The sequence below is a fragment of the Cyberlindnera jadinii genome, assembly GCF_001661405.1.
Source record: "Cyberlindnera jadinii NRRL Y-1542 unplaced genomic scaffold CYBJAscaffold_29, whole genome shotgun sequence".
NCBI lineage: Eukaryota > Fungi > Ascomycota > Saccharomycetes > Phaffomycetales > Wickerhamomycetaceae > Williopsis > Williopsis jadinii.
Window position 1 is genome coordinate 8,361 of NW_017963680.1, and position 25,529 is coordinate 33,889.

Consider the following 25,529-nt stretch of genomic DNA (forward strand, 5'->3'; position numbering starts at 1 on the left):
AAGGATGGATGGTTTCAGCTACAAAAGGTCCAATGAGTAACAACAAAGGTCAATTTATACTTCTCAAGACATAGCCCAAGCCTAAATCTACCAAGACAAACACTTCACGGTACAGAAAATGTACAGTATATCGTGTGACTCGAAGTGTAGCATCTGGAAAACAGAGTGAGTGAGGATCAATTGATTTGGTCATCTCAAAGTTTGCAACAAAGTAACAAGAAGAGATAGCTGTATCCAAACATCACAGCAAAGTCTTAGACCATCCACAATAGTAGCTCTCCTAATTCGATATCTCTGAACCATACCATGGTGATTATCTTGTGTCATTCACTCCAGTTCGGATAATGAATCTTCATTTAAAGGGACATCAAAAAAACAATAATGATATGGGCAAAGTAGCAACAATCATAAACCATTCAAGAAATTGTGTCTCAATCATTCGACGACAAATGTATCAGCTGGTGAGCCATCTCATAAGGTACCAAGAGACATGGGATTCCTAATAAAGCAAAGCCCATGGATCGTATGAAATGACTATATCAGATGGTGTCTAGATTGATGATCCCTCAGTCTCAGTAGTGTATCTTGGATGGATTATAAATAAAAGTGGTTAGATTCTTAGGTTGTTGAAGCTTGTATGCACTTAGATGAACAACGAAATACACTGTTTACTATGTCTGCTGATAGAAATACATCAATGGCATGGGATATAATCCGGTTGAATCTCCAATAGATGCAATATAGGAACCACGCACTTCTTGTGGTTCACATTCCACATGATTATCCACGTATACTGTAACTTTGATCATCGATAGATGCCATAGGTGTATGTGATGTTGGGTACACCAATGTAAGGATTTCAAAAGTACCACCATTTGGAAGACAACAGACTTCGAATCAAACTCATGATAAAACATTATAACAAGCCACATCGTATAGTTAGTTGTCAACTGGATATCATGTAGTTATTTTGTTTTCAATCTCTCTGTTGGACTGTGTAAGTAGAGCCTGCATCATCAAATGCCCTGGATTTTGTAAACCATCTTCTTCAATTTGAAGTCGAGACAATACACCAGTGACTCATGATAAAACCTTCAGATCAGTCACAAATCACACCTCTGGTTCCATATGATCCGTTTTGAGTACTGTCTTGTTTATCCCTTGGTTTCTGTTGTCTATGGATAAGACCTATTTCCTTGGTCATTGGAATCAACGATATTTCCAAGTTAGACAACAGAGCTCTTTGGGAACACAGCGCAGAACATTCAGACAAGTCTCATAGCATAACTGGCTTCCCAGAAAATGCACCATATGTGGTATACAACTGTCATCTTGTCTGAGATCCGTAAATGCGAGCTGTTTCATGAATCACTAAGACCATCACCAGTTTCAATTAGAAATCGATGTAGTTCTATGAGGAGTGAAGATAAAGCCACCAAGGCAGTTTCATAATCCAGAAATGTCTAGCCCTCATTGACTATTGGTAATGTGTACTTCTCCTTTGATTAATGTCGAGTAATGGTGGACTGTTTCAAGAGACACCTCACATTTGTGTTTCACTTATACCAAAGAGCAATAGAGAGCCACACAATACCATTACGCAATAGAAAACAAGAATACTCGGATATTGATACAATCTATCAGTATAACGTATCACATAATTACTCTTGAAACCATATGGAAATGCCAATTCATAAGTGTAGACGTGTTGATTCAGAGCTGTGTGAAGCTTTAGTCAAGGAGATAGGGCCATACCTCGTCGTGAGGAACTGAGGTGGCCTTTTGATCTGTGATTTGGATCATAAGTTAACCGAATGGTCTATGTGATCCATTGATACCAGTCTTCCCCTCCAGATCTCTCAGTGGAAGACAAAGTCTTGTACACCACGTGAAACCATTGGGACTTTCATATATGCCACCTCTAACACAGATCTTGAGACTTTCACAGTCACTCAAAGCTTTTCAAACCATTTGGAGTAGCCTTATATGATACATAGCAACATTGTACCCTAAAGCTACCATCTTCCAACATTTCCAAGCTTAGACTGTTAAGGGAATAAGTGTGTTGATATAGGAGAGACCCCCTTTGCTTTGTTGATGTTTTTTTTTCTCCACCACAAAAAACTTCAGTGGTGTACGGATGTTTTGCGTCAGCTAATGTGAAATAATAACAACCCATCGACGACAACTACATCACCAACAAGCAATGACAACAACAGCTTACATCCAAAAAGCCATCGACTTCAAGTACACTCAGTAAGGATCTCTATCATATAGAGTCAGCTCCATGTATGTGTGTAACTTGTTGAAGTAACACAAAGTGGTCATCGCTCGATGATCTGAGCTACAGGAGACCCAATGAGTAACAACAATAGTCGATTCATACTCGTACAAACACAACCAGCACCTCGATCTATCGTGGAAGACAGACACTTCACGATGAAGAAAGAGTGCAGCATACTGTGTGGCTCAAATTAGAGCGTCTGGAAAACCGAGAGAGCGGTGATCAGCAGCTTTGTTCATGTCAAAGTTCAGAAGATGAAAGTTAAAAGCGGTAGCTGTATCCAAGCATCACAACAAGTTCTTTGACTATCCACCATTGCAGCTATGTTCATTCGACATCTCTTAATCATACCATAGTGATTATCCTGTGTCAGTCGCCCAAGTTCAGATGCTGAGTCGCCGTCCAAAGGTGAAATGGAATAAAGTGTTGGTATGAGCAAAGTAGCCACAATTATAACACCATTGGAGAAATTGAGTCCCAATAACTGTTGAGGTGTACACACATCGGGTGATCTAATTCCCTGCTGATAGCCCATAGGGTAGTGCTATGGCTAGTGACACATTTGATGGCATGTGTATCTGTTGGTGAATTATTTCATGTGATTCCAAGAGACAAAGTATTGGCAGTCAAGTAGACTCCATGGACCATATGAGAGGACAACCGCATCAGATGTTATCCAGACTGACGATCCATAAACCACTGTGGTATATCTGAGGGTTACAACAAAGAGCCATTGGTCTATTAGATTATTGAAGTTTATACGTATGTAAAATGTAACGTAAATATATATTGCACACCATGTGTCCGCTGATAGAAATAGATCTATGACTTGGGACGTTATCCAGTTGAATCTACAACAAGACGAAGGAAAAACTGGAACAGGTATTAAACATGTTGAGATATCATATTCATGACAGTTGGCCATTAAGATTTGTGATATCGTGTTTAGTGATCGAAGATCTGATTACATCAACATCTGGATATCCGTCAACATTTGACTCTCTACTATGAAACTTGTTCATTGTCCACTTTGTGGCTTACCATTTCATGGCTTTACAACGAGGTAAGCTATAGAGGTTGAAACGTTAATACTTCCTCGATTATTCGACTAAATTTACAATATTTTCTCTGTGTTCTTCTTCACGTAAGGTATTACCATTCACTTGTATAATAGTGCCTACGATTACTCCTTCTTATGAGTCATTGTTCAAATATATAATTACCAGGCATATATAGTCTTCATCTGGTTTAGTCCAACTTTGTGTCCATCATCTCCTCAATATTAATGACCTCTTCTGAAGAATCTACTCTTGACGCATGGGAAGAAAGAAGATCCACCTGGGCTGGCTTCTTCTTGCCGATTCCAACCAGGAACAGATCAACAAGAGCCTTTCTTGCTCTTATAACGGGAGAGAAAATGGCATAAGATGCAGCGATAAACAACCAAATAAAGATAATAACGATCCAAGCTTTGAAGCCACCTCTACTATAGATGTAGTCACTTCCATACATTGGAAGTGGAACGAGGAAAATAAGAATAATGAAGATAGCAATAGAAATGATCTTGGCGTAGCTAGCGTACTTCGTGAGCTCGTCATTCTCAGATTTATCCTGTACCTTCATCGCGTTAGCCTCCTGCATTGTAGCATCATCTCCAACTGTGAATTTCTTATCCAAATCGTCAAAGTTATATGGCTCTGGATCTGGCTTCAATAGGGAAATGGCAACGATCAGAATCAAGGATCCAAATAACCCAACAAAGTTACCCACAGCACAGGAATACTGTTCACCCAAGGTATCTTTATTGACAGCTCCATAGAGCGACTTTGCAGAACCACACCATGAGATAACAGCAATCACAGTGGCCAAAGGGGGACCCACTACCCAAGATAGGGTAGTCATTTTTGACCAGAAGAGAGATAAAGTAAAGGCAAAAACACCAGGACCGATAATCACACCAATAAAACTTATAATCCATGAGATTGTAATACCAATGTAGTTAAAGAGAACAGTCAACCCACCCATAGCAATGGCAAAGAAAGTAACAAAAATGTGGGTCATTCTAACCAACTCCTTACCTGAAGCTTGCGGTTTAATATAAGATCTGTAGACATCATACGTCATGACTGAGGAGAATCCAATGAGTTCAGCGGATGTCGCAGACGTCGCAGCGAGCCAAACCATCAACAGGCCTGCGGCCACACCGGATTTTCCCAGGATCATATACATACCGTAGAGCATCGGAATACCTTCGTTGACGTTAACAGAGGGGATAAGATCTGGATAAGTTGGTGAATCTGGATCATTTACCAAAGCTAAGCTTGCCAGTGCGAGATTTGACAATCCCAGTGGTATAATTAGCCAACAAAGACCTCCTGTGAAGTAGCCAATCATACTTGCCTTCGGCTTTGCTGCAATGGCCTTCTGGGCATAACTGGGATCACAAAACACAGTTGAGAACCCTCCGACAACAATGTTCCAACCATTGAAAATAGCTTGTTTATTAGACCATGTAAGATAACTCCCTTCATGTCCTGCAGATGGATGTTCGATGGAAACATGAGTCAAGAGATCGTACATTTTATCAATGGAGCCAATCTTATCAGAGCTTGTATATGTCACAAACAATGCAGTAAGAATAACAATATATATGATGACGGTGTGAATCCAATCAGATATAAATGTTGCTTTCAAACCACCAGTGACAGTGTAAGCCCAAACACCTAGTGGCAGTAACATCGCAGCAGCAACTATATGCATTCCTGTGACAACGCTGATCGCTTGACAACCACCCAACAATAACATTGCAGAGATAATCACGTTTGTACCTATACCGTAAAACATGGATACGAAGTGAGCATTGCTTCCAAACCGTGCCTTAACAATCTCGAGGATCGTATGAGCACCTGGTGCTTTTCTTTTGATCTCAAGTGCAACACAGGCGAAGAACGTAATCTGGATTGTAAATGCAAATGCATACCACGCTCCACCGCAAATACCGTAGCTGTACGACATTCCAGAACTTGTGAGCAAGGTACCAGGCCAAGTCCAAGATGAGACAACACCAATGCAGAGGATTTCTGGCCCCACAAATCTGGAAGCTGTAGTAAAGTGCTCCGAAGTTTGTTTCTCACCAGCAAACTTGGCTAAGATCGTTGTGATCATAATCATGATCAAAGCGAAGACAAATCCCAATACAAGGATATAAATGTAGCCATAAGATTGGCTGAGGATTGGTTCAACTTCCACCATTTGGAGTGGAGAGGGGAATTATGGGCTTGTTTGAATCGTTAGACTTCGTTAATTGTATATGGTTGGGGGAGTAAAGGAATCGAAAGAAGACTGTATTTATAATTGCCATTTTGCTTATCAGTAGATCGATCGATGTTTCAATGCTCTGATGCTTGTGCTTGTTTAACGTTGTAGTTCATCATTAGTAATACCATCTATGAAGACATAACACCACCTCGCTCTAAACATCGTATTAGGTCTCTCGACCTAACAAGTAGTTACTAATTGGGAACATGACTACGTTTCAGATAAAGAAGGTTACACCGAACATTGTACTTTGTTTCCCTGATTAAAGCGTCAAAGACAAGAAAGTATAAGCTACTGATAAGGCCATGCACGGGGTTAAAAGCCCGTGTGCAATGTACAATGTGTCAAACACGGCGATATGAATTTATGAGTCAAAAAAACGTATAACAGGTTTAATTTGCCAGTCCCTGTGGCATTGATGTGTCTTGAACAGATAAGTATTGGAATGCATATGCGATCAAATGCAATTGCAGATCAGAATAAAACCTTTTTCGGCGAGCTTAATCTCTTGTTGGCATCCGTGGAATATCAGTTACAATGTATATCCATGATTTGATTTGTTTTGGTAAATACTGGGACCCCCCCCCCCCCACTCCCATGACGATTCGGTATCAGATATATAACAATGCTATTTTGGTCATTTGGGAGTCCGTAGCGCCCATTGAGTTTATCTACACTGTAGCTATACAAGTAAACAAGTTGATTAGAGTTAAATAATGAGGTATTGGCAAGTACATAACTAGTGCAATTGTAGCAAACATACCAGCAGAGCCAATAGCTAGTTGATCATAACCATTACGCCGAAATGACGATTGCTATGTTCGACTTTATCAACAATATCGGAAACATGGTGTGAAATTATAGATTCCTGATTAGGATGGTCATTACGCACTCGTTATCGATAAGAAAATAAGTCCAAGAGGTATACATAGATGTTTAACAATGGTACATACAGCAACAGGAATTATTCGGGGGGTTCTTAAATTACAGATCCCTTAACAACTAATCGATCTTTCGCCGAATGAAGTTCAGTGTCTATCAGTTGTTGTAGATAAACGTTTTGCTACCAGTCTCATAATTCGATAACAGATAAGTGATCATTCAGATATAACCGGATAAAGCTATATCTTTGAAATGTATTTATGATTCGGCCTTCTCGTCCCAAGCAACTTTACTCTCGTGGATGATTACTCCATATAACAATGGCCCCAGAATACTTGGTTAAAATAGACCTCAACAAACCAGCTTATGAGCAGGAAGGTGTGCACAATCGGTGGCATCCTGATATTCCTGCTTATAAGACCATCTCACAGAACAAGTCGTACAAGATTGAATGCTTTGACTGGACTGGAGGTCAAGTTGGGAACAATGACTCGGCAGATGATATCAAATATGCAGATTTGACAAGAATTCACTACCTCTCTGGTCCATTTAGCGTTGAAGGTTGTGAGCCAGGTGACGTTTTGAAAGTCCAACTTCAAGATGTTCAACCTTTGGAGAGACAACCGTGGGGTTACTGTGGAATCTTTGCAAAGGAAAATGGTGGTGGGTTCTTGGATAAACATTATCCCAAAGCTGCAAAAGCAATCTTTGATTTTGAAGGTATCTACTGTACTTCAAGACATATACCAGGAGTGAAATTCCCTGGAATTTGTCATCCTGGAATCATCGGTGTTGCACCAAGTCATGATGTGTTGAAAGAGTGGAATACCAGGGAATCACAGCTGGTTAATGAGAATCCAGATGCAGATTTTGTCATGGCGAATCTTCCAAACGATAAAGGTGTCTTCGCTGGAACAAAGGCGTCGAAGGAGGTTATCGAATCTGTAAAGTTCAACGGTGCCCGCACAATCCCTGGTAGGCCAGAAAATGGAGGTAATTGTGACATCAAAGCGTTGACAAGAGGTTCCGTGGTTTATCTACCAACGTACCTTCCTGGTGGACTCTTGAGTATTGGTGATCTTCACTTCTCACAAGGCGACGGAGAAATATCATTCTGTGGGGCCATTGAGATGGCAGGCTGTGTCACATTTGAGGTGAGTGTGATCAAAAATGGGATGGAGAAACTGAACATGAAGAGCCCAATGTATCTTCCAAGTAATGTTGAGCCAACTTTTGGACCTGATAGATACCTCACATTTGAAGGGTTCTCTGTCAATGAAGAAGGGAAACAGTTGTGCCTCGATACAACCGTTGCTTATAGGCAGACTTGTCTCAGAGTGATTGAATACCTCAGAAGATTTGGTTACAACGATTATCAGATCTATTTGTTATTGTCAACTGCTCCCATTCAAGGTCACATTGCAGGTATTGTTGATGTTCCGAACTCTTGTACTACAATTGGACTCCCAATGGATATATTTGAGTTCGATATCTCTCCTGAAGCTGAGGTCCAGAAGAAAGATATGGGGAATTGTGCATTTGCTACTGATGATTTGGAAGAGGGATTCCCACTTACCGATGAATTAGCTAACAAGTTCCTTGATATCATCAAGTCCACCAGAGGTTGTGGTCATTAGTAACTTTAAGTATTTAAAGAAGAGGTTGTGTTGTAAGAATCTACTCACACAAATAATCAACCTCAAAAATAATGCTTCGTATTTACTAATTCAAGTCTATATATTCAATCACTTCAAACGCATTCTCTCACCATACCTTATCAAAGCCTGACAGCATATAAATCCAAATATCAAGAAGAATGCACTGATAGTACAAGTCCATCCCACACCTATCGAGTTAATCTCTGTCAAGACAGATGCAGAACTTATGCCTGCTGCTATGAATCTAATAAAGTAATTTCCTGCAATTGCATCACCCTTCAGTTGAGGCATAGAATCGACACAGTATGTGTTAATACTGGGATAGCATATGGTCTGTGATACAGCTCCGAGAAACATCATTACAAGAGGCAAAGCCATCCCGCCTTTCTCTTTCTGTAAGCACCATCCGTAAACCAATACCGTACCTGGCAACCCCAACCCGTATGCCAAAAACATACTTCGCAGTCTGTCTTCAGGGACTCTTCTACCTCTTAGTCGCATATACTTATGGACGTAATGATCTGCCCATTTCCCTCCCCAAAAGGCACCAACGACGTATCCGAATCCCGGTGCCAGATAAAACAAGCCACCAAATATTGGCTTCTCGAGTCCAAAGCGAGGATCAACAACATACCTTATCGGGGTGAGAAGCGAGAACATGTTAAAGTGGATCGACATACTGATAATACCTGCGAGTGTCAAATTTGGATAACGGAACAAGGCCCATATAACTCTTGCAGGGTTGAAGGGACAGAACCAAAGTTTGGGATTGGACTTTTCTCGTCTCATCTTCTGCAATGTTGTGATTCTCGAAGTCTCAGGTAAGAACATTATGGCCAGCACGAGGTTGACAGTGGAAAGACCAACCTGAACCCAGAATATAACTCTCCAAGTAGTATAGGTAACAATGATACCACCCAGCACAGGGCCAAATGCTGGGCCCAATTGCGAACCTAACAATGAAAGGCCCATTGCGTTACCCCTTTCTGTAGGCTGATAAATATCACCCAGTATTGTTGAGCCAATGCTAAAAACCGGAGTTCCACTCATTGCACTTAGAGCTCTGAAAACAAAGAACATCGCCAGGTTTTGTGAAACAGCTGTCAGAATAGAGGTCAGCACAAACAAAGATAGACAAATGATCATGACCCATCTCTTGCCATATATGGCACCCAAGGGAGAAATCAATATCGTTGAAATCGCCATGCAAAAGTTATACACAGCGTTGGAAATGTTGATCACGGTACCTGTAGTATGGAACTCCTCAGCAATGATGGAAACAGCAGGCAAGAAAGACATTGAGCTCAAGGGTGAAAGGAAACATGAAAGTGATACTATGAACACTATGAGCTTCTTCCTAGAAGGCGAACATAGCGAATAGAAAGTCTCATCGTCCATCAGCTCTCGTTCAGTGAGCTGCTGTTCCTGTTGTTCATCCTTCTGAGTGGACCCAGTATCATTGAGATCCAACTCATGGGTTATGTGAGCTTCTAATTTGTCCGCCATTGAATAATAACATACACATACTTCCAAACTTCCATCTCTTTGGATCTGCTGCTGCTGCTAGTTTTCATACACTGTGATGATGTTTGTTTTAAATGTATGGCTCGTTCGAATACGTCGCATTACCCGATGGCGCACTGTTGTCCTTAACAAGAAAATACTCGGAGTTTTGTCGGCAGATCTCCGAGCTCATCACCGGTATATCTGAAATAGACTGCTCTTTCTTATCTACAGCCTTTGAGTCGTGGTGTATAAATATGGACACATGGCATCAAGTGACTACTCTCTTTCGTATGACGTGGTGAGGAACATCAATTATGGCTGTGAGAAAATTTACAATCGCTGGAGTACAACTTGGCCCAATCCAAAAGGCTACACCTAAATCCGAAACTGTTGCCAGACTGACTGGTTTGTTGAAACAAGCTGCTGAAAAGGGTGCTAAACTTGCAGTGTTTCCAGAACTCGCACTGACATCTTTCTTCCCAAGATGGCTGATTGAGTCCCAGGAGGAGATTGACAGTTATTTTGAGAAAGGTGATATCACGAAGAATGAGGTTGTCAAACCTCTTTTCGATGCGGCAAAGGAGCATGGAATCGGGTTTGTTCTTGGTTACGCCGCGTTGACTGACGATGGCCATCATTTCAATACCTACATCCTGGTTGATAACAAGGGCCAATTGGTTCAGAAGTACAGAAAGGCGCACTTGCCTGGGTTCGTTGAACCTACAGAAGGTATCGCATTCCAACAATTGGAGAAGAGATACTTCGAGTACGGTGATTTGGGGTTCCCGGCTTACAAATCTGATCCAGAATGGCTCGATGCAACTATGGGAATGCTCATCTGTAATGACAGAAGATGGCCTGAGGCTTGGAGATGTTACGCTCTTCAAGGTATGGATCTATGCCTTAACGGTTACAACACCACTAGTAATGGCACTGCGCTTTTCGGCTCCAAAGAGAACAAAGAGCTGAGAATGCACCATTCTGATTTGTCAACCACTGCCAATGCCTATTTCAACTCCTGCTTTGCCGTCTCAGTGGCCAAATGCGGCATGGAAGACGACCAAGAACTTATTGCTGGATCGCTCATCGTTGATCCAAATGGTGTTGTCATTGCAAAGGCCAAAACAGAGGACGACGAATTGCTCGTCTGTGAGATTGACTTGGACGAAGCAGTTAATGGTAAGAAGAAAATGTTTGACTTCTCTAGACATAGACGCCCAGAGTTATATAGTAGATTGGTTGAACAGAAGGGCTCCATTGATACTCCCTACGTTCCATACAGCGCGTAAATGCATGTTCCTTTGACATCATCATATGTAGATTAGTTTTAATTATCCTGTCGCTGAAGCTTTATTCAACCCACGCTCTTGGAAACAATACTGGAAGAAACGAGAGGATTCTTTGCTTCAATTACCAAAACCCTTGTGAAATATATATAGTATACTACAATCATCAATAAAAACAAATTGTGATTAAAACAGGGTTATTTAGTCCTCAATAAGAACAGCGTTGGTGCGGATCATATTTTTCTCCTTTGAAATTGAAGACCCAGATGATGCAACTTCTTGGCCAAGGCCCTCAAGAACAATGTCAGGCTTGTACAATGTGTTACCAGGGTCTTCTTCAAAGTTGTCCAGATCAGCCATCCAAATCTTTGGAATGTAAGTACAGATCAAATAATAAGATACAGATGAAATCACAATACCAGTGACGTACGAGATGGAATAGAGATAGATAGCTCCCTTTGGCACGCTTGTGTTTCCACAAACCCAAGCTAAACCTGGCAAGTTTGGCAAGATTCCAAAGATAAAAGAAATAAAGAATGGGATGTTGAATCCATGGAAAAATCTGTATGGTCCATCAATCCTGTAGAGGCCTGGAACGTTGATCTTTCTCTTTCTGACAATCCAATAGTCTGTACACATACATCCTGCAATTGGTGCAAGGAAAAGACTATAACCACCAAGGAAAGACGAAAAAGACGTGGCTGAGTTTTGAATGTACCAAGGACAACACACAATACCCAAGATTAAACACACATAGGCACCACGTCTTGGATTTATCCAACGTGGAAACCACAACGACAAATCGTAGGAAAACGACACCGTATTGGCAGATATGTTAGTCATCATGGTGGAAAATGCCCACATCAAAGATGCAAAGAACTGCGCAGCTCTGTTATCCCAAAGCACTTCAACTTGTAAAGGATTCCATGTTTGGACCCCATAGATCACCTTTGTAGCTGAGGTGACAATTATGCCGATCAAACCACAGATGGTTACCAAAATAACAAGACCAACAAACTGCGGCCACCACACTTGTCTTGGTTTCTTCGAATATCTTGTAAAATCAGAGATGTTTAAAGCTAGCGTTGCCTTTGGACCAATAGCTGAAATCATACACCTAAAGAACACAACGGCTACTGGTGTTCCATCTTTGATGTCAGTTCCTTGGTTGAAAATTGGGCCGAACCCTTTTGCCCCATGGACAGCCCATGCAAAGAGCACAATAGAGAAGCAGATACCAGCAATGATCTTTATGGTAAACAGAAAACGCAATTGGTTAACTGTTAGATAAAGAGCAGGTATTTGAACAATGATACCCAGGAAGAAGCACAAGAGCCCAGCGCTTGTGATCTCTGCAGATTCTGGTAAATGGTTCTTAAAATGATTGAAAGATGGCCAAATAGCAGAAATCATAGATTGGATACATTGACCAAGAAGAAGAGTCTGAGTACCAGTCCACAGGACACAAACCATACCTCTGATGAACACCATGACATGTGCACCAGAGAATCTGTTACCAGCACCAGCAGAGGCGCGCATCAGAATTGGGAACCCCAGGCCATACTTGGCTCCCAACGTAGCGTTGAGCATAGCAGGGATCGAAACAATTATGTGACCAATAATGATGGCCAATATGGCTAAGCCCGGTGAAAGACCTGCAGAGATGGAAGAGGATGCAACTTGGTACATGGAAATCGACATTGCTTCCGCGATCCAGAACCCCAAGTTGCTAAACCATTCCCACTTTCTCTCATCAGACCACTGCGGAACAGGGTCCAGATCTTTGTTTGAATAGAGATATCCATCTGAGTATGACCCAGGATCAAGAGGTATCTCAAGCTTTGATTTGATTTCAGAGAACTTCATCGCTCAAATGTTAAAATGATGATGGGCTTAGTGGTGGTGTAGGTTTCAATCAGGAGTGGACTCTTCTGTATTTTTATATTTGACCCATGCTCTAGTGCAAAGACAGAAATCAAGGTACGTGCCATCAATCTCAAACGATAAGGAAAACAATTTGATGTTAAACGATATGTCTGATGATCTTCTTATCTCGTCGGAGAAAATTTCTTGATTCTCCGACGCTCCCATGAACATTGCAGGTGACGGACATTTCTCAGTTCGCAACAACAAGTGCTACCCTAACCACATATCATTTCAGCGTTTCATTTAGCCGATCTGTATGGTGTTCTTTTCTATCTACAAAGTGAATAATCTGGGTGGTTCTGTTTATTCTGATGTTGAACTGTGATAAGCTTCGTCGTTAACGATTGTATGGGGCTTTTCGTTCCCGTAGAAATACTGAACGAGGTTCTTCACGCATTTCTTTTCAAAGTTTTGGAAAGAATCTCTAGTACAGACACCGGTGTGCGGAGTCAGTGTGATCTTCCAGTTACGTAGAAGTCGTTCATCGATCTTTGGCTCAAACTCGTGAACATCGAAGCCTGCACCGACGAGTTGGCCACTCTCGAGAGCAGCGATCACAGCAGCTTCTTCGACTATCGGGCCTCTAGCTATGTTCACCAGGCGCACTCTCGGTTTCATCTTCTTGAACGCCTCAGTATTGATAAGGTGTCTTGTCTCTTTGGTGTAAGGACACGAGATGAAGATGCAGTCAGCCTGAGCAAAGAGCTCGTCAATCGACTTACAGTACTGCATAGGCGTTTGTGCCTCCAACAACGGTTTAGGCGATCTGTTATGGTAAACGATATCCATACCGAGGCTTTTACATGTCTTTGCAACAAGGGACCCAATGTCGCCCAAGCCAACGATACCCAAAGTCTTCCCGTTTGGATCCTCTCCGAAATGCGCAATCTCTTGGCTTTGGTAATACATTCCAGGGGTTCTGACACAGTGTTCTGCGAATGTCAAATAACGGAAAGAGTTCAAGATCAACGATATACCAATATCTGCAGTGGCTCTTGAGCAGGAATCAGGAGAGTTGCAAAAGACAATGCCTCTCGAAGTCAAGTAATCAACGTCAACGATATCGTAACCATGACCTGATTGCACAACAATCTTTACAGACTCAGGCAACAACTTCACTGCTTCGTCCCTGAGGATGTAATGGTGAATATATGGGTTTGATTTAAGCCATGCAGAGCGACAAACACCATCGATGTTACCAATCTTACCATGGTCTGGCTTTCTCAACTCGTCCATATACTCTTCCACTGTGTCAAAGTCGTAGTTAACAAGCTCAAACTTCTCATTGAGTGTCTTCCATGCTTCTTCGTCATGAACAGGCTCATCCCATGGAATGTACAGGATCCTTGGCTTTGCGACGGTCATTGAATAACGGCAAGATGTTAGCAAGAGGAGACAGAAAGTAGAAGCTTTATCCAATGCTTCTCTCTACACAGTCCATGCACAGTCAGTTCAAACTGGAGCAAACCTGTTCAATTATAAAACCATACACAACAAAGCAAACACAGGCTCCGAGTTGGATAAAATGTTCATCTCAGCCGAGCGCTCGGCTTTCTCTTAAGGCTGCTACAGGGACAAATTAGCGCCTATAAGCGGAATCGGAGAAATGCCCTCGAAAACTCCGATTGGCCGTTCCAATCAAATCATATATAGCTGAATTGCATAATTAGACATAATCTTGACCTCTTGATAGCCGCGATTCTCTACTGCTAGAGAACAAGCCAGCCTTAGAAGTCTTCAAACCACTACGCACCATACCGGTGAGGAGATTAACACCTGTAGAAACCCCATCAATGACTTGTACTCCGTAGTCTCTAACGGCATTGGTTACTGCAATCTGCATATCAGCCATACCGGCACATCCAAGTACAATTGTATCAGCACCTCTTTCAACGACAAGCTTCACCGCGACTTTGGACATGAGGAACAAGACCTCTTCTCTAGGCTTGGTGTGGAGCTCGGCTACTTTCAAATTTGTGCTCTCTAGCCCTGCACAGTATCCATCGAGACCCATAGATCTGATTGCGATACCGTGTCTTATCGATGACCGTGCCACGGTGGTGATAACACCAAACTTACCACCCAACATTCTAGCTGTGTATATTCCAGCCTCAAAGATTCCACAAATAGGTACATTGAACTCTTCACGTAGACAATTGGTCAAAGGATGGTCAGAGAAGCACGCAACAAGGACCGCGTCGACCTGTTGGACGTAATCGTAGCTGTCTCTAAAAGTGTCAGCTGCAGATAGCACACCATCCAAATGGCATTCAACAGTTGATGGCGCAGGTTGTTTGGCTGTGTATCCATACAGGGCAACATCTGGTGCCAAAAACTTTGAGGCCATAGAGAGGCAATTCGATGTCATGATCTCGGTGGAGTTGGGGTTCAACAACAACACTTTGATCTTGGGTCTTGTGCTCCCTACAAAGGGCAGCTGGTCCAGTGTCTTCACGGTCATTGTGTCGGTTAGCATCATCACAATGTCACACAGGGGTACAGTTCAAAAAGCATATACTGCTGTTATAAGTATATGGCGGATATTGAGACTGAAGACACTTATCGGGCATATTGTGGCTTATCGGAGATCTTGTTGAAAAACTCCGACGTAGTTGATAACAACTCATCCGTCTCTACGCATCGTCCATATATACCTCCTTTGATACCCATAATAAGCGCAAAAGATGTCAAGAGCCTAATCTTTACTAACCTCGATAGGACCATGTTTGATCTCGTCATCCACAACGGTCATATCATTACAGCATCTGATGTGCTTCCACCGTCTGTTTACATCGGTGTTAAGAACGGTGTTATACAAACCATGACCACTGAGATACTACAGGGTAAAAAGGTCATCGATGCTCAAGGTGCGCTTATCACTCCGGGTGGTATTGACTCCCATGTCCACTTGGATCAGGATAACGCCCCAACTGGTGATAACTTTGAAAGTGGTTCCAGAAGTGCGGTTGCTGGTGGTAATACCACCATCTTGCCGTTTGCAATCCAGCCAAAGGGCGAATACGACTTCCAAAAAGTTGTTGATGACTACCATAAGAGAGCCAGTGTTGGGTCCTACTGTGATTATGGGTTCCACCTCATCGTTTCCGATCCAACAACGGAGTCTCTACAACAGCTCTCTCAAATGATCGCCAAAGAGGGTATCACTTCCATCAAAGTTTACACAACTTATCCCAGATATAAGTTGAATGACTCTCAACTGTTAGAACTGCTCCTTGAGACTAGAAAGCTGGAGATGACAACTATGATCCACGCTGAAAACTCTGATGTCATTGACTTCATCAATGGGAAACTACAAGAGAAAAAGATGACGGGTACTTATTACCATTCGGTTTCCAGACCACTTGAAGCAGAAGATGAGGCATCTTATAGAGTCATTTCGTTGGCAAAAGTTATCGACGTGCCAATCTTGATTGTTCATATGTCTTCGGAGACTGCACTATCTCATGTTGAGAGTGCTCAAAGAAACTTGGTTCCGATTTACGCAGAAACTTGTCCTCAATATCTGTTTTTAACAAGCGATTACTTGAAGCAAGGCTGTTGCCATCACAAGGGTCATGGGGAAGATCCGTTTGAAGGCGCCAAATACGTCTGTTCTCCACCACTGAGACAAAGCCAGTCTGAATTGGACGGTGTTTGGAGAAGTATCCAGAACGGCACCGTCACCGTCTTCTCCTCTGACCATGCTCCTTCACAGTACGATAACCCAAAGGGTAAGAAATTGGGATTGGTTGATGGATTGCCCCATTACAAGCAAATACCTAATGGTCTACCAGGAATTGAAACACGTTTACCTTTGCTCTTTTGCTACGGTGTTGAAACCGGAAGAATCACACCACAAAAGTTTGTTGAACTCTGCTCAACCAACCCTGCAAAGATCTACGGCCTTTCAGATAGAAAGGGAACCATTGGAATTGGCTACGATGCTGATTTCACCATTTGGTACCCAAAAGGTGAGATGAAAGAGTTTATCCTGGATAACGAAATGTTACATCATGACATCGACTATTCGCCATTTGAAGGTATGAAATTCACCAACTGGCCACGGTATACAATACTGAGGGGCCAAGTCGCTTGGGATAGGGACAACGGTGGTGTCGTGAACAAGCTTGGTGATGGAAACTACTTGAAAAGAGGACCTTCCACTTTGGCAGGCCCAATGAAGGAAATAAACCCGATACTGGCATAGCAGCATACGATATCTGAGCTATCGGTATAAGCTACTCATAACTATTTGGATTCAAAAGTACCTTTAGATAGCTATAGAACCGGAGAATTGGAACCTCAAACTCCGAACATAAAGACAGATAAACCCATTTTAAACTGCAGGCAAGTTCCACGCTGTAGTCACTGCAACTCTGCTACAAAGTACTGCAATTGTACCTCATCTGTTGTTTGAATGAGGCAACTTATCTATATAAAATGAGTAAACGACTCTGATTGGTTAGAATCTCGCTATATAGTGTCCCTATCAAAACTATAAGCGAACTTTGCATATGATTCACTGAGGTCTTTTGATAGATCTACAACTCTTTCCAATACAAAACAATGGGAAAGGGAGGATAATTACACTTTTAAACGGCTCCAGGTTCCCTCCATTGAGGGATCACAACACATGTCTCAAGTACGGTATCTGTCTGTAAAGAGTTCTAGGCGGTCACACCTGGCCTGTAAACGGTGTCGAGCGCAGAAGATAAAGTGTTCAGGTGGTGAGTAATACAACGTCACTATATCCCACATTAGCTGGGCAGACACTAACAGTTAACAGGCAAGCCATGTTGTCAAAACTGCATATCCTCGCGAAAGGAGTGTGAGTATCCCGTGAAGGATCGCGTTGTCACTGTTCAAGAGTCTGACATTTTGATGCTTCAAAGGAGAATAGCAGAGTTGGAATCTCTTATGAACAAGCCTCAAGAATCATCGTCTCATACTAGAGGTCTCGTACTACAAGATAATGTCTTCCAAACTTCAACAACGACGGATAGCTCGCTGTACTCTTTTCTGGACGTGGATGGAGATGACGACATCATCTTTGCCGGTAACACACTGAGACATTTCTATAGAGATCAAGATAACAGCCAGATTACAGAGCAATTGAATATCCCTGAGAAGCAATATTCACTTTTTCTAGTGGAAAAAGTGATAAAATTTCTAGGACAAGAGTATTATTTGTTTTCCCCACAATCATTGAAGAGATAGAAGCATTATATAAGGAAGACGGTGCCAGACCTGATTCTGCTTGGATGGCATATTTCTTTATATTGTTGGCGATCGGTCAACAATATCTGGATGAAACACACGCTAGATCTGAAGTGCCTGGGATATCGTATTTTAACACTTCGACGAGGCTGATGGATACACAATCAGAGGAACCAACAATTCAAAAAATCCAGACCCTACTGCTTGTTGGGTTTTATCAGCAAGGCTTGAACAGGTCTATAACGGCATTTACACACTATGGATGTGCTGTTAGAATGTCGTTGGCCATGGGACTTCATAGAAGGATGAAATCGTTACCGTTGGAGGAACAAGAACAGAGGAGACGACTCTGGTGGACATGCTTCTGTATGGACACCGTTTGGACTGCAAAATTGGGCCAACCGGTACACGTTGAGATGGCCGATATTACTGTTGACACAAGTGAACTGATCACTTTAAACGATGGATTCAATTCCGAAATATTAAGAGCCAACGTTCAGCTTGCAGTTATCACAGGAGATATCATGAAAACGATCTATAGGCCTACTGTTAAGAAAACCATTGATGACTTACTGAGTGCCTTGAGGAAACTAGGTAGTTTCCAAAAGAATCTTCCACCAAGATTGAAGAGCTCAATCATTGTGCACAATGACAGAACTGTTGCTAATTTATACCTTCGACTGAATCAGATTGTCATAATAACAATCCGTCCATTGGTTTTGTCAGTCTTCATTGGACAACAGGATACCAATGACAATAGTACTGAGATAACACAAGCAATCAAGAGATGTGTGGGGGCAGCTTGTGCGAACATAAACATTCTGTTCCATCTCAAGGAGGTTGGGATGTTTTCAAAATTTGGCTTCTGGGATGTAAGATATCTCTTCTCCTCTTTACTGGTTCTCTACATGTCATCAACTGATAAGAATCTAATACCAGGAGGACGTGACCTGAACCGCTTGATGAGCGAAGCCGGTAATTTCACTGCTATTGAGAATGAGATACGATTGCGAGAGTTAGATTCGTTATTTGAGAAATTTAGGGACGAAGCAGAAACTGAAGCTAAACTATATCAACACTCTGACGCTATTAGTCCGAATACAATTCTCCTCAATGAAATCTCGAACATTTTCACGACTCAAGAGGAGACTGATGATGAGTTTCTAGATTTCATAAGGCCTTTTTCGAAAGAGGTTTCACCAGAGGTGTGGAAGAATTTGACTACCAACTTACAATCGTGGGACTCGACTGGCTATGTTTAATTAATGGACTTGAATTCTCTTAAAAGATATGTCGCTTGTAGTAATTTATAAAATATCCCTACTTACCAAAACACCATGCACTACAAAAGATACAAATCTACTCTGCACCATTATAAGCAAACTACTTAAATTCTCGAAACAATCTTCTCATAATGATTTAATTTCCGTCTCTGCCTTGGATTCAGGCTTTAAGCTGTGTGAGTTCGGACGCTTCGGCTCTAATTAGAGAGTTTTGGGGATTTTCTCCAAATCTTACGAAACATCCACAACCTCCTCCAGCTTGTGGTGGAGTGTTACCCCGTTTACCGGGAAAAAAATGTGATCCACATCTCAACAGATCCTGTTACAAAGATCGTCAGATTGTGAGATTGTGAACGGTATAAGTAGACATCTTAGTAGAAATATTCATATCAACACATTCGGAATTCAATTTCGAAATAAACTGATGCGCTAAATTCATCTTCTATAGTTTTCCAATTTCCACTATAATAATGAATCGTGGACACTTCTAGGATGTGGGTGCTTTGGATAACAAGAGCAAACAAACAGAAGCTTATCGGATGGTGTCAACAACACGGTGGGTAATTTTTCCACGGTCTTTCGAACCGTTCATGAAAATGTGCCATTTTATATCACTTGGTCTTTTTTGTCTCAATGGACTTCCATTCTTGTATTTGACAAAGATATTTCCTATCCCTACTTGGGTGAAGGGAATTAATATTTCTTTAATTGTACAGGAAATTATACAAATCTATGATGGGTTCGTCAATCCTGTTGCTATGGGTGTCATTAAATGGAAATACCACAAAGTCTATCTTTGTATTCTAGCTGTTGAGCTTATCCTTGTATATCCGACCTTGCCAAGATACTTGTCTTGAAAGTTTCTTTGCTGGTTGATTGCAGATAAAATGGTCGAGATTATATGTGTAACAGGCATTAAGGCAACCGACGTAATAAAAACGATTCTTCTTCAAATAGAATCTAAAACAAATACTTTATTGATCATAATGGAAATGCCGTGATGGTAAACCGTCAATCCTCAATTGAACACAAATTGTTATGATTTCATAGTTATCACCACCGTGTTATTTCAAGAGAATCTTCCTGGCATCTTCAGTGGATCCATTGGAAACGGGGAAACCAGCATATTGGGGGAAGGGTTAAATTAAAATTCACTGTAATACTGGGAAAAGCCCTTGAAGAATCGAAGAAACACTCCATGATCGATTACTACCAACATTTCGGGTTCCAATTGGGACCATGGAGGATATTATTGGGACTAGATACCAGTTAGAACTAAAACAATGGTTGTCACTACCTGTCTATGATTACAATCCGATAGCTGTGAGATCAGTGGCTTGGATCAATCTCTGCCAACCCATTCCCAACATCTAAGATTATTCTTGTACCAATATGATCTGAGAGTGATGCTGCAACAATTGTAAAAAACGAAATACTGAAAACAACACCATTGGTTATTGCCCATATGACAGCACCGGAAGGATTACCCATAGCAGCTACCCCAGGCTAGCATCTATTGGACAGAATTTAAAATGGAATCATCTCATCCAATATTGGTTAATTTTAATCATATAATAAGAATGAGTCGGTTAGATTTCATCAGGTGAGGAACTCTCCCACCAAGGAATTTTCGTGAGGTAGAAACTGTTTCAAAGTAAGCACATGCTCTTTCATCTTTTCATCATCTGCAATCAGGGATGCATTTTGATCTCCTTCAATACAAAGCTTCAACAATTTTGTATTATCAGCTATAATGTCAATCATTATCATGGTATTAGAAAATCAAATATGAAATTCTCTGCTCATTGACAGAAAAGATTATCAGCTTACTAAATTTTTACCTTGAGACCCCCCCCCCCCACACTTTCCTTTGTTGGATGTTGGAGGTCTCCAAGCCTCTTCATGTACTGTAGACTCTTCAGAAAATGAATTATCGGTGCTTCCCCTTTTTGATTTGTTAGATCTCCCATCGAATATGATTCTTGTTGACAAATGTTGGAATCAGGAAAGAGCCACTTCGAAGTTCGGACAAAATATAAAATTAGGCATGCGTTTTGATCTGTGCATATGGAAAAACTCGATGAGGGATAACTATTCTATTTCGAAAGCTTTATACAAGGATATGATACAATTCACTTTGGGTCTTGAAATAGAATGTAGTTCTTCATTGAGGAGATCAAATAATTGACTAGTCATTTGATTAGGGGTTACGGAATTACAGAGTTCTTCAAACAACATTCAAGGATTTGTAAAACGGACCACACTGCCAACGTTGAAGTCCGCACATCAACATTCTCTTTATTCTCAATCTAAAAGCCAATAATCCAGGTCTTCTTAGAGATCTCATGGTATTATCTGTAGTAACATAAACACCCGACACGTAACAATTGTTTGGTTGCTTGAACGAGAGAACTGAATAATGACGATGCTTCTGAAGTCCAACATTGAAGCGGACAGGCAGCTTCAATCCGAGTATGTAAGTTCATGGAGAAGATGCTCCCATAGATTATTAAGAAAGTGTTTTGAAGATCAGCAGGCTGTTTTAAATCTTCATATCTAATGCCTGTTATTAAAAAAAGCTTATTTATTTGCCTAGCTCTGTTTCCACTTTTAGTAAAATTTCTTTGAGTGTCTAAGCAACTAGAATGTTGAGGAGTTGCTACAAAACAATATGAGGTTATCCAATTGGAAACTTAGCCATTTTACAAGCTGCAATACATTCTGTTGACTGTTATATCCCGCATATGCGAGTCCATGTTTAAATAGGAAACCTTGACCAAAATCATTGTGAAGAAGCTTAAGTATTTTGACAGGCCATCGTTTCTAACTTGTAGATACCGGTAACGTACGGGGATGAGCAGTAGAAGGTCGGAGACTAGAAGTTTATGGAAAGAAATCATTCTAGATTAATAGGCAACCCATACCGTGTTCAAATCTTGTAAGCTGTACTATAACGCATGGCTTGTGAGAAAACGGCGAGCTTCATATTGGCAAGTATATTTTTCCATTGCAACGTCTTATAACTTTTAACGAAAACTACTAAATAGACAAGAATAATCAATCAATAAAAGAGAATAAAGAATTACAGAAGTGAAATCAATCTGTACACGCAGACGAATCAAAACAGAACAACTTTGGAAGGTTCTGTGAAATATCAATACTAGGCAGAACTTAGCCTGTCTATCAATATTTCAAGTTCGAAGAAAAAACTCCAAAACTCATTGAGTAGATAGTGGAGAGAATTGAAGAGGTCCTGGTTAAATTGAACCAGGACAAACGAAAAAGTAATAAAACCTGGTGTCAACTTCTCAGAATAGTACAGCCACAATAACAGATAGTATAGCTAAGAAGAAACCTTGCACTTGAATCTTTGATGCAGCACCTTCAAATGAGGAAACAACAGCAGCTGTTGGAGTTGGGACTGAAGTTAATTCAGAATACGTAGGAATTGTAATCGCTGGAACAATCACTGTTGTGGAAATAGTGCTTGTCTCTTCTGAATCAGCAGCAGGTGTTGGTTGTGGTACTGGAGTACCGGTTCCTATAAGATCTGAAATTGAAGCTATCTCAGTTTCTGTTTCGGCTTTTGGACTTGAAACTTCTGCAGAAGCTGTAACAAATGTGCCAACCGCATCTACTGAAGTAGTTGGGTTGTCAACAGTGATTCTTTTAGTAACATAGCTTGTGATTATCGTTTCAACCTCGCCACCAGCGTCATAAATAGTGATATAGTCATATGAAGTAACCAATGGCGTTTCGAGAACTTCTCCTTCGATTACTGTAGTCAAAACACCAGTGTAAACTTGAGATTCTGTGGCTGGGCAATATGTTGTAGTTAAAGTAACAGTAGATCCAACTGAATTCGTTGTTGTAACAGTTATTATAGAGCCAGTAACTATATTTCCAAACGCATCTGTGAACACTGTTAGACCTTCATCTCGAGTAAAAGTGGCGGTATCATCATCACCATATTCACCTGTTGCAGTCTTTGATGTATCTGTAATAGTATCATCAGAAGATCCACCAGTTGATAGGCTTTCACTAAAAGCGGAAGAATCGCTACTAGAAGTGGATGCGATGTCAGTGGTAGTAGTGTCATCGCTAGTAGAAGCAACAGCACTAGTAATGGAAGCACCATCGGTCACAGAGGAAGAAGAGGACAGATCATCATCAGAGGCTGTAGACTCGCCAGATACTGATGAATCCCCAGATGAAGTCACATCCTCTGATGTCAAAGATGATTCCAAGGACAATACACTAGAAGAATCAGAACTAACTGAAGTGCTCAAAGTTGAAGACTCTTCAGAAGTTGATGTGACTGAGTCGGAGAGTGTATCTGATGAGATATCAGAATCTGTCGTGTATGAAGCATCTGAGACCAAAGTATTAGAAAAGTCATAATCAATCACAGCTCTCTTCAAAATACGAACTCTTCTTTCATCAGGGGTGGTGATAGTAATATGTGCATCATATATATATGGTGCTGGACCAGTGGCCTGTGCTGATAAAGAGAAAATAAGCTCGGAAGTCTCATCAATAGGTTCTTCATAGAGTGCATCATAAGATGCATCTGTGAGGGTAACAGACCCTCCAGCATCTTTCCCATCAACTAAGAACTCTCCAGATACAAATCTATAGTCAGAATCACCATTAGTTCCAGTAATTTCAATGGAGGTCCATGGTCCTATTGACCCTGGTATATGAAGATCCCAATGAGGTTGCCCGTCAACATAGTAACCGGTGATGTATGCGTCAGTGGCAGTGCTTGTTGTTGTGGATGATACTGTTGAGGAAACATCAGCAGAAGAGGAGGTACTCAAGACTTCACTGGATGGAACAGTGGATGTGTCATCTGAAGATTGGGTCGAAGCTTCACTTGAGGAGTCGCTAGAAGAGTCAATTGAGGAGTCGCTTGAGGAGTCACTTGAACCTTCACTTGAAGTCTCCGTCACTGAAGTAGACGACTCTGACACATCTTCAGATAGCGTTGTGGAGGATTGTTCTGTTGATGAGTCTTCTTCACTCGAAGCTACCGAAGATTCTGAAGATATTATCTCAGAAGACGAAGACGGTGGTCCAGTCAGCGTCGCAACTTGGGAGCAGGTTTGGAAGTTTGCAAGTCCTTGACAGTCATAACGTAGACCAGCAGAATAGATTGGGCAGTCTAGGAAGTTAACAATGGAGCATGTGAATTGTTTTAAGAGTTGCTCTTTGGTGGCCCCAAGATTGCCAGTGTAAAAAGTTAGAATTTCATCACCGCCAGTAGCTGGGTTGAAGACTTCCCACGTCCAAGACACAAACTCATTTACACAATAATCAATAACGGAGTCAACGAAAGAAAGCAATGGGAAAATGACATCGTAAGTGATGATAGCTTCACCATTTTTTAAGTTGACAACACCAGAGACATTCTCAATGTCATCTCCGTTAGCTGCAACCTTGAATCCTGTAGCATGTGGACTTTCAGTAAACTTGAAGTACCAAGAAATAGAGAACTTTCTGTATTTGACAGGCACAAACAAGATTTCTGACGTGACAGTTTCACCATCAACCGTGTACAAGTACGAGTATTCCTTTTCTCTGAGAGTTGCAACATTTGATGCATACTTACAGAGCTGAGAAATGGTGGTGTCAGCATACAGATCAGTAGAAACTGTCTTTAAGTCAATCGTGGATGGTTTAAACCAGTCTGCAATATCAGTAGAGGCATAGTTTACCCAAAAGAATAATGCTAGAATCAACCCTTCGAACCTCATCGTGAAAGTTTGTTAATAAAGCGAGTGTTGGATATGAAGCTTTGAAGAATGAAGTGAATCCAGTCCAAAATTTCTCAAAACAGGATATTTGGGCTTCTTAAGTAGACCAAGGAAATGTACAATACTTTCTTTGAAGAAGTTCATAGTTGGAATATTGGTGCACAGGAAACTTTATGGCGATTTGATGACTCAATTTCCAGGGATATTATTTAAGCTGAGTTGAGCTCCAGCTATCGTGTACTTCAAACTACTTTCGTAAAGGAAATAACACATACGTATACCCACATGTGCAAGATTTGCTCTTGATGCGAACCAGTACGCATGGCCGTGCAGAGTGCAAGGGTACAGAATCTATCCCATATTTGTCCAAATAATCTAAGATCTACCTGTATTACTCAAGAGTCATCAGGTCT

At 41.3% G+C, this 25,529-nt stretch overlaps 11 protein-coding genes across 11 annotated transcripts; 4 read left to right on the plus strand and 7 right to left on the minus strand.

Annotated features, from left to right (window-relative positions):
- Positions 1–2,219: 2,219 nt before the first annotated feature.
- Positions 2,220–3,084, minus strand: CYBJADRAFT_170034 (uncharacterized protein). Its single transcript, XM_020216038.1, has one exon. It carries the CDS (start codon positions 2,817–2,819, stop codon positions 2,532–2,534), a length of 288 nt encoding a protein of 95 aa, XP_020067702.1. The 5' UTR covers positions 2,820–3,084; the 3' UTR covers positions 2,220–2,531.
- A 392-nt stretch (positions 3,085–3,476) lies between these two features.
- Positions 3,477–5,536, minus strand: CYBJADRAFT_156520 (sodium:solute symporter family protein; the record flags this gene model as incomplete). Its single annotated transcript, XM_020213470.1, has 1 exon — positions 3,477–5,536. One exon carries the CDS (start codon positions 5,534–5,536, stop codon positions 3,533–3,535), a length of 2,004 nt encoding a protein of 667 aa, XP_020067703.1. The 3' UTR covers positions 3,477–3,532.
- Positions 5,537–6,752: 1,216 nt separating this feature from the next.
- On the plus strand, positions 6,753–8,145 carry CYBJADRAFT_195551 (acetamidase/formamidase family protein). The gene has a single exon (XM_020217562.1). The coding sequence runs from the start codon at positions 6,805–6,807 to the stop codon at positions 8,119–8,121; it is 1,317 nt and encodes a 438-aa protein (XP_020067704.1). The 5' UTR covers positions 6,753–6,804; the 3' UTR covers positions 8,122–8,145.
- Positions 8,146–8,229: 84 nt separating this feature from the next.
- Positions 8,230–9,540, minus strand: CYBJADRAFT_133108 (MFS general substrate transporter; the record flags this gene model as incomplete). Its single annotated transcript, XM_020213093.1, has 1 exon — positions 8,230–9,540. The coding sequence occupies one exon, from the start codon at positions 9,538–9,540 to the stop codon at positions 8,230–8,232; it is 1,311 nt and encodes a 436-aa protein (XP_020067705.1).
- A 350-nt stretch (positions 9,541–9,890) lies between these two features.
- CYBJADRAFT_170039 (uncharacterized protein) lies at positions 9,891–10,954 on the plus strand. Its single transcript, XM_020216039.1, has one exon. The coding sequence runs from the start codon at positions 9,963–9,965 to the stop codon at positions 10,935–10,937; it is 975 nt and encodes a 324-aa protein (XP_020067706.1). The 5' UTR covers positions 9,891–9,962; the 3' UTR covers positions 10,938–10,954.
- A 181-nt stretch (positions 10,955–11,135) lies between these two features.
- On the minus strand, positions 11,136–12,959 carry CYBJADRAFT_187372 (uncharacterized protein; the record flags this gene model as incomplete). The annotated part of the gene is made up of 1 exon (XM_020217258.1): positions 11,136–12,959. Exon 1 carries the CDS (start codon positions 12,798–12,800, stop codon positions 11,136–11,138), a length of 1,665 nt encoding a protein of 554 aa, XP_020067707.1. The 5' UTR covers positions 12,801–12,959.
- Positions 12,960–13,121: 162 nt separating this feature from the next.
- Positions 13,122–14,364, minus strand: CYBJADRAFT_170040 (D-mandelate dehydrogenase-like dehydrogenase). The gene has a single exon (XM_020216040.1). The coding sequence runs from the start codon at positions 14,223–14,225 to the stop codon at positions 13,164–13,166; it is 1,062 nt and encodes a 353-aa protein (XP_020067708.1). The 5' UTR covers positions 14,226–14,364; the 3' UTR covers positions 13,122–13,163.
- A 79-nt stretch (positions 14,365–14,443) lies between these two features.
- On the minus strand, positions 14,444–15,279 carry CYBJADRAFT_170041 (aspartate/glutamate racemase family protein). Its single transcript, XM_020216041.1, has one exon. It carries the CDS (start codon positions 15,205–15,207, stop codon positions 14,527–14,529), a length of 681 nt encoding a protein of 226 aa, XP_020067709.1. The 5' UTR covers positions 15,208–15,279; the 3' UTR covers positions 14,444–14,526.
- A 237-nt stretch (positions 15,280–15,516) lies between these two features.
- Positions 15,517–17,240, plus strand: CYBJADRAFT_170042 (hydantoinase/dihydropyrimidinase family protein). The gene has a single exon (XM_020216042.1). It carries the CDS (start codon positions 15,583–15,585, stop codon positions 17,065–17,067), a length of 1,485 nt encoding a protein of 494 aa, XP_020067710.1. The 5' UTR covers positions 15,517–15,582; the 3' UTR covers positions 17,068–17,240.
- A 606-nt stretch (positions 17,241–17,846) lies between these two features.
- Positions 17,847–19,619, plus strand: CYBJADRAFT_58563 (fungal specific transcription factor domain-containing protein). Its single transcript, XM_020217796.1, has one exon. The coding sequence runs from the start codon at positions 18,122–18,124 to the stop codon at positions 19,337–19,339; it is 1,218 nt and encodes a 405-aa protein (XP_020067711.1). The 5' UTR covers positions 17,847–18,121; the 3' UTR covers positions 19,340–19,619.
- A 2,853-nt stretch (positions 19,620–22,472) lies between these two features.
- On the minus strand, positions 22,473–25,341 carry CYBJADRAFT_58572 (uncharacterized protein). The gene has a single exon (XM_020217797.1). It carries the CDS (start codon positions 25,114–25,116, stop codon positions 22,669–22,671), a length of 2,448 nt encoding a protein of 815 aa, XP_020067712.1. The 5' UTR covers positions 25,117–25,341; the 3' UTR covers positions 22,473–22,668.
- Positions 25,342–25,529: the final 188 nt, after the last annotated feature.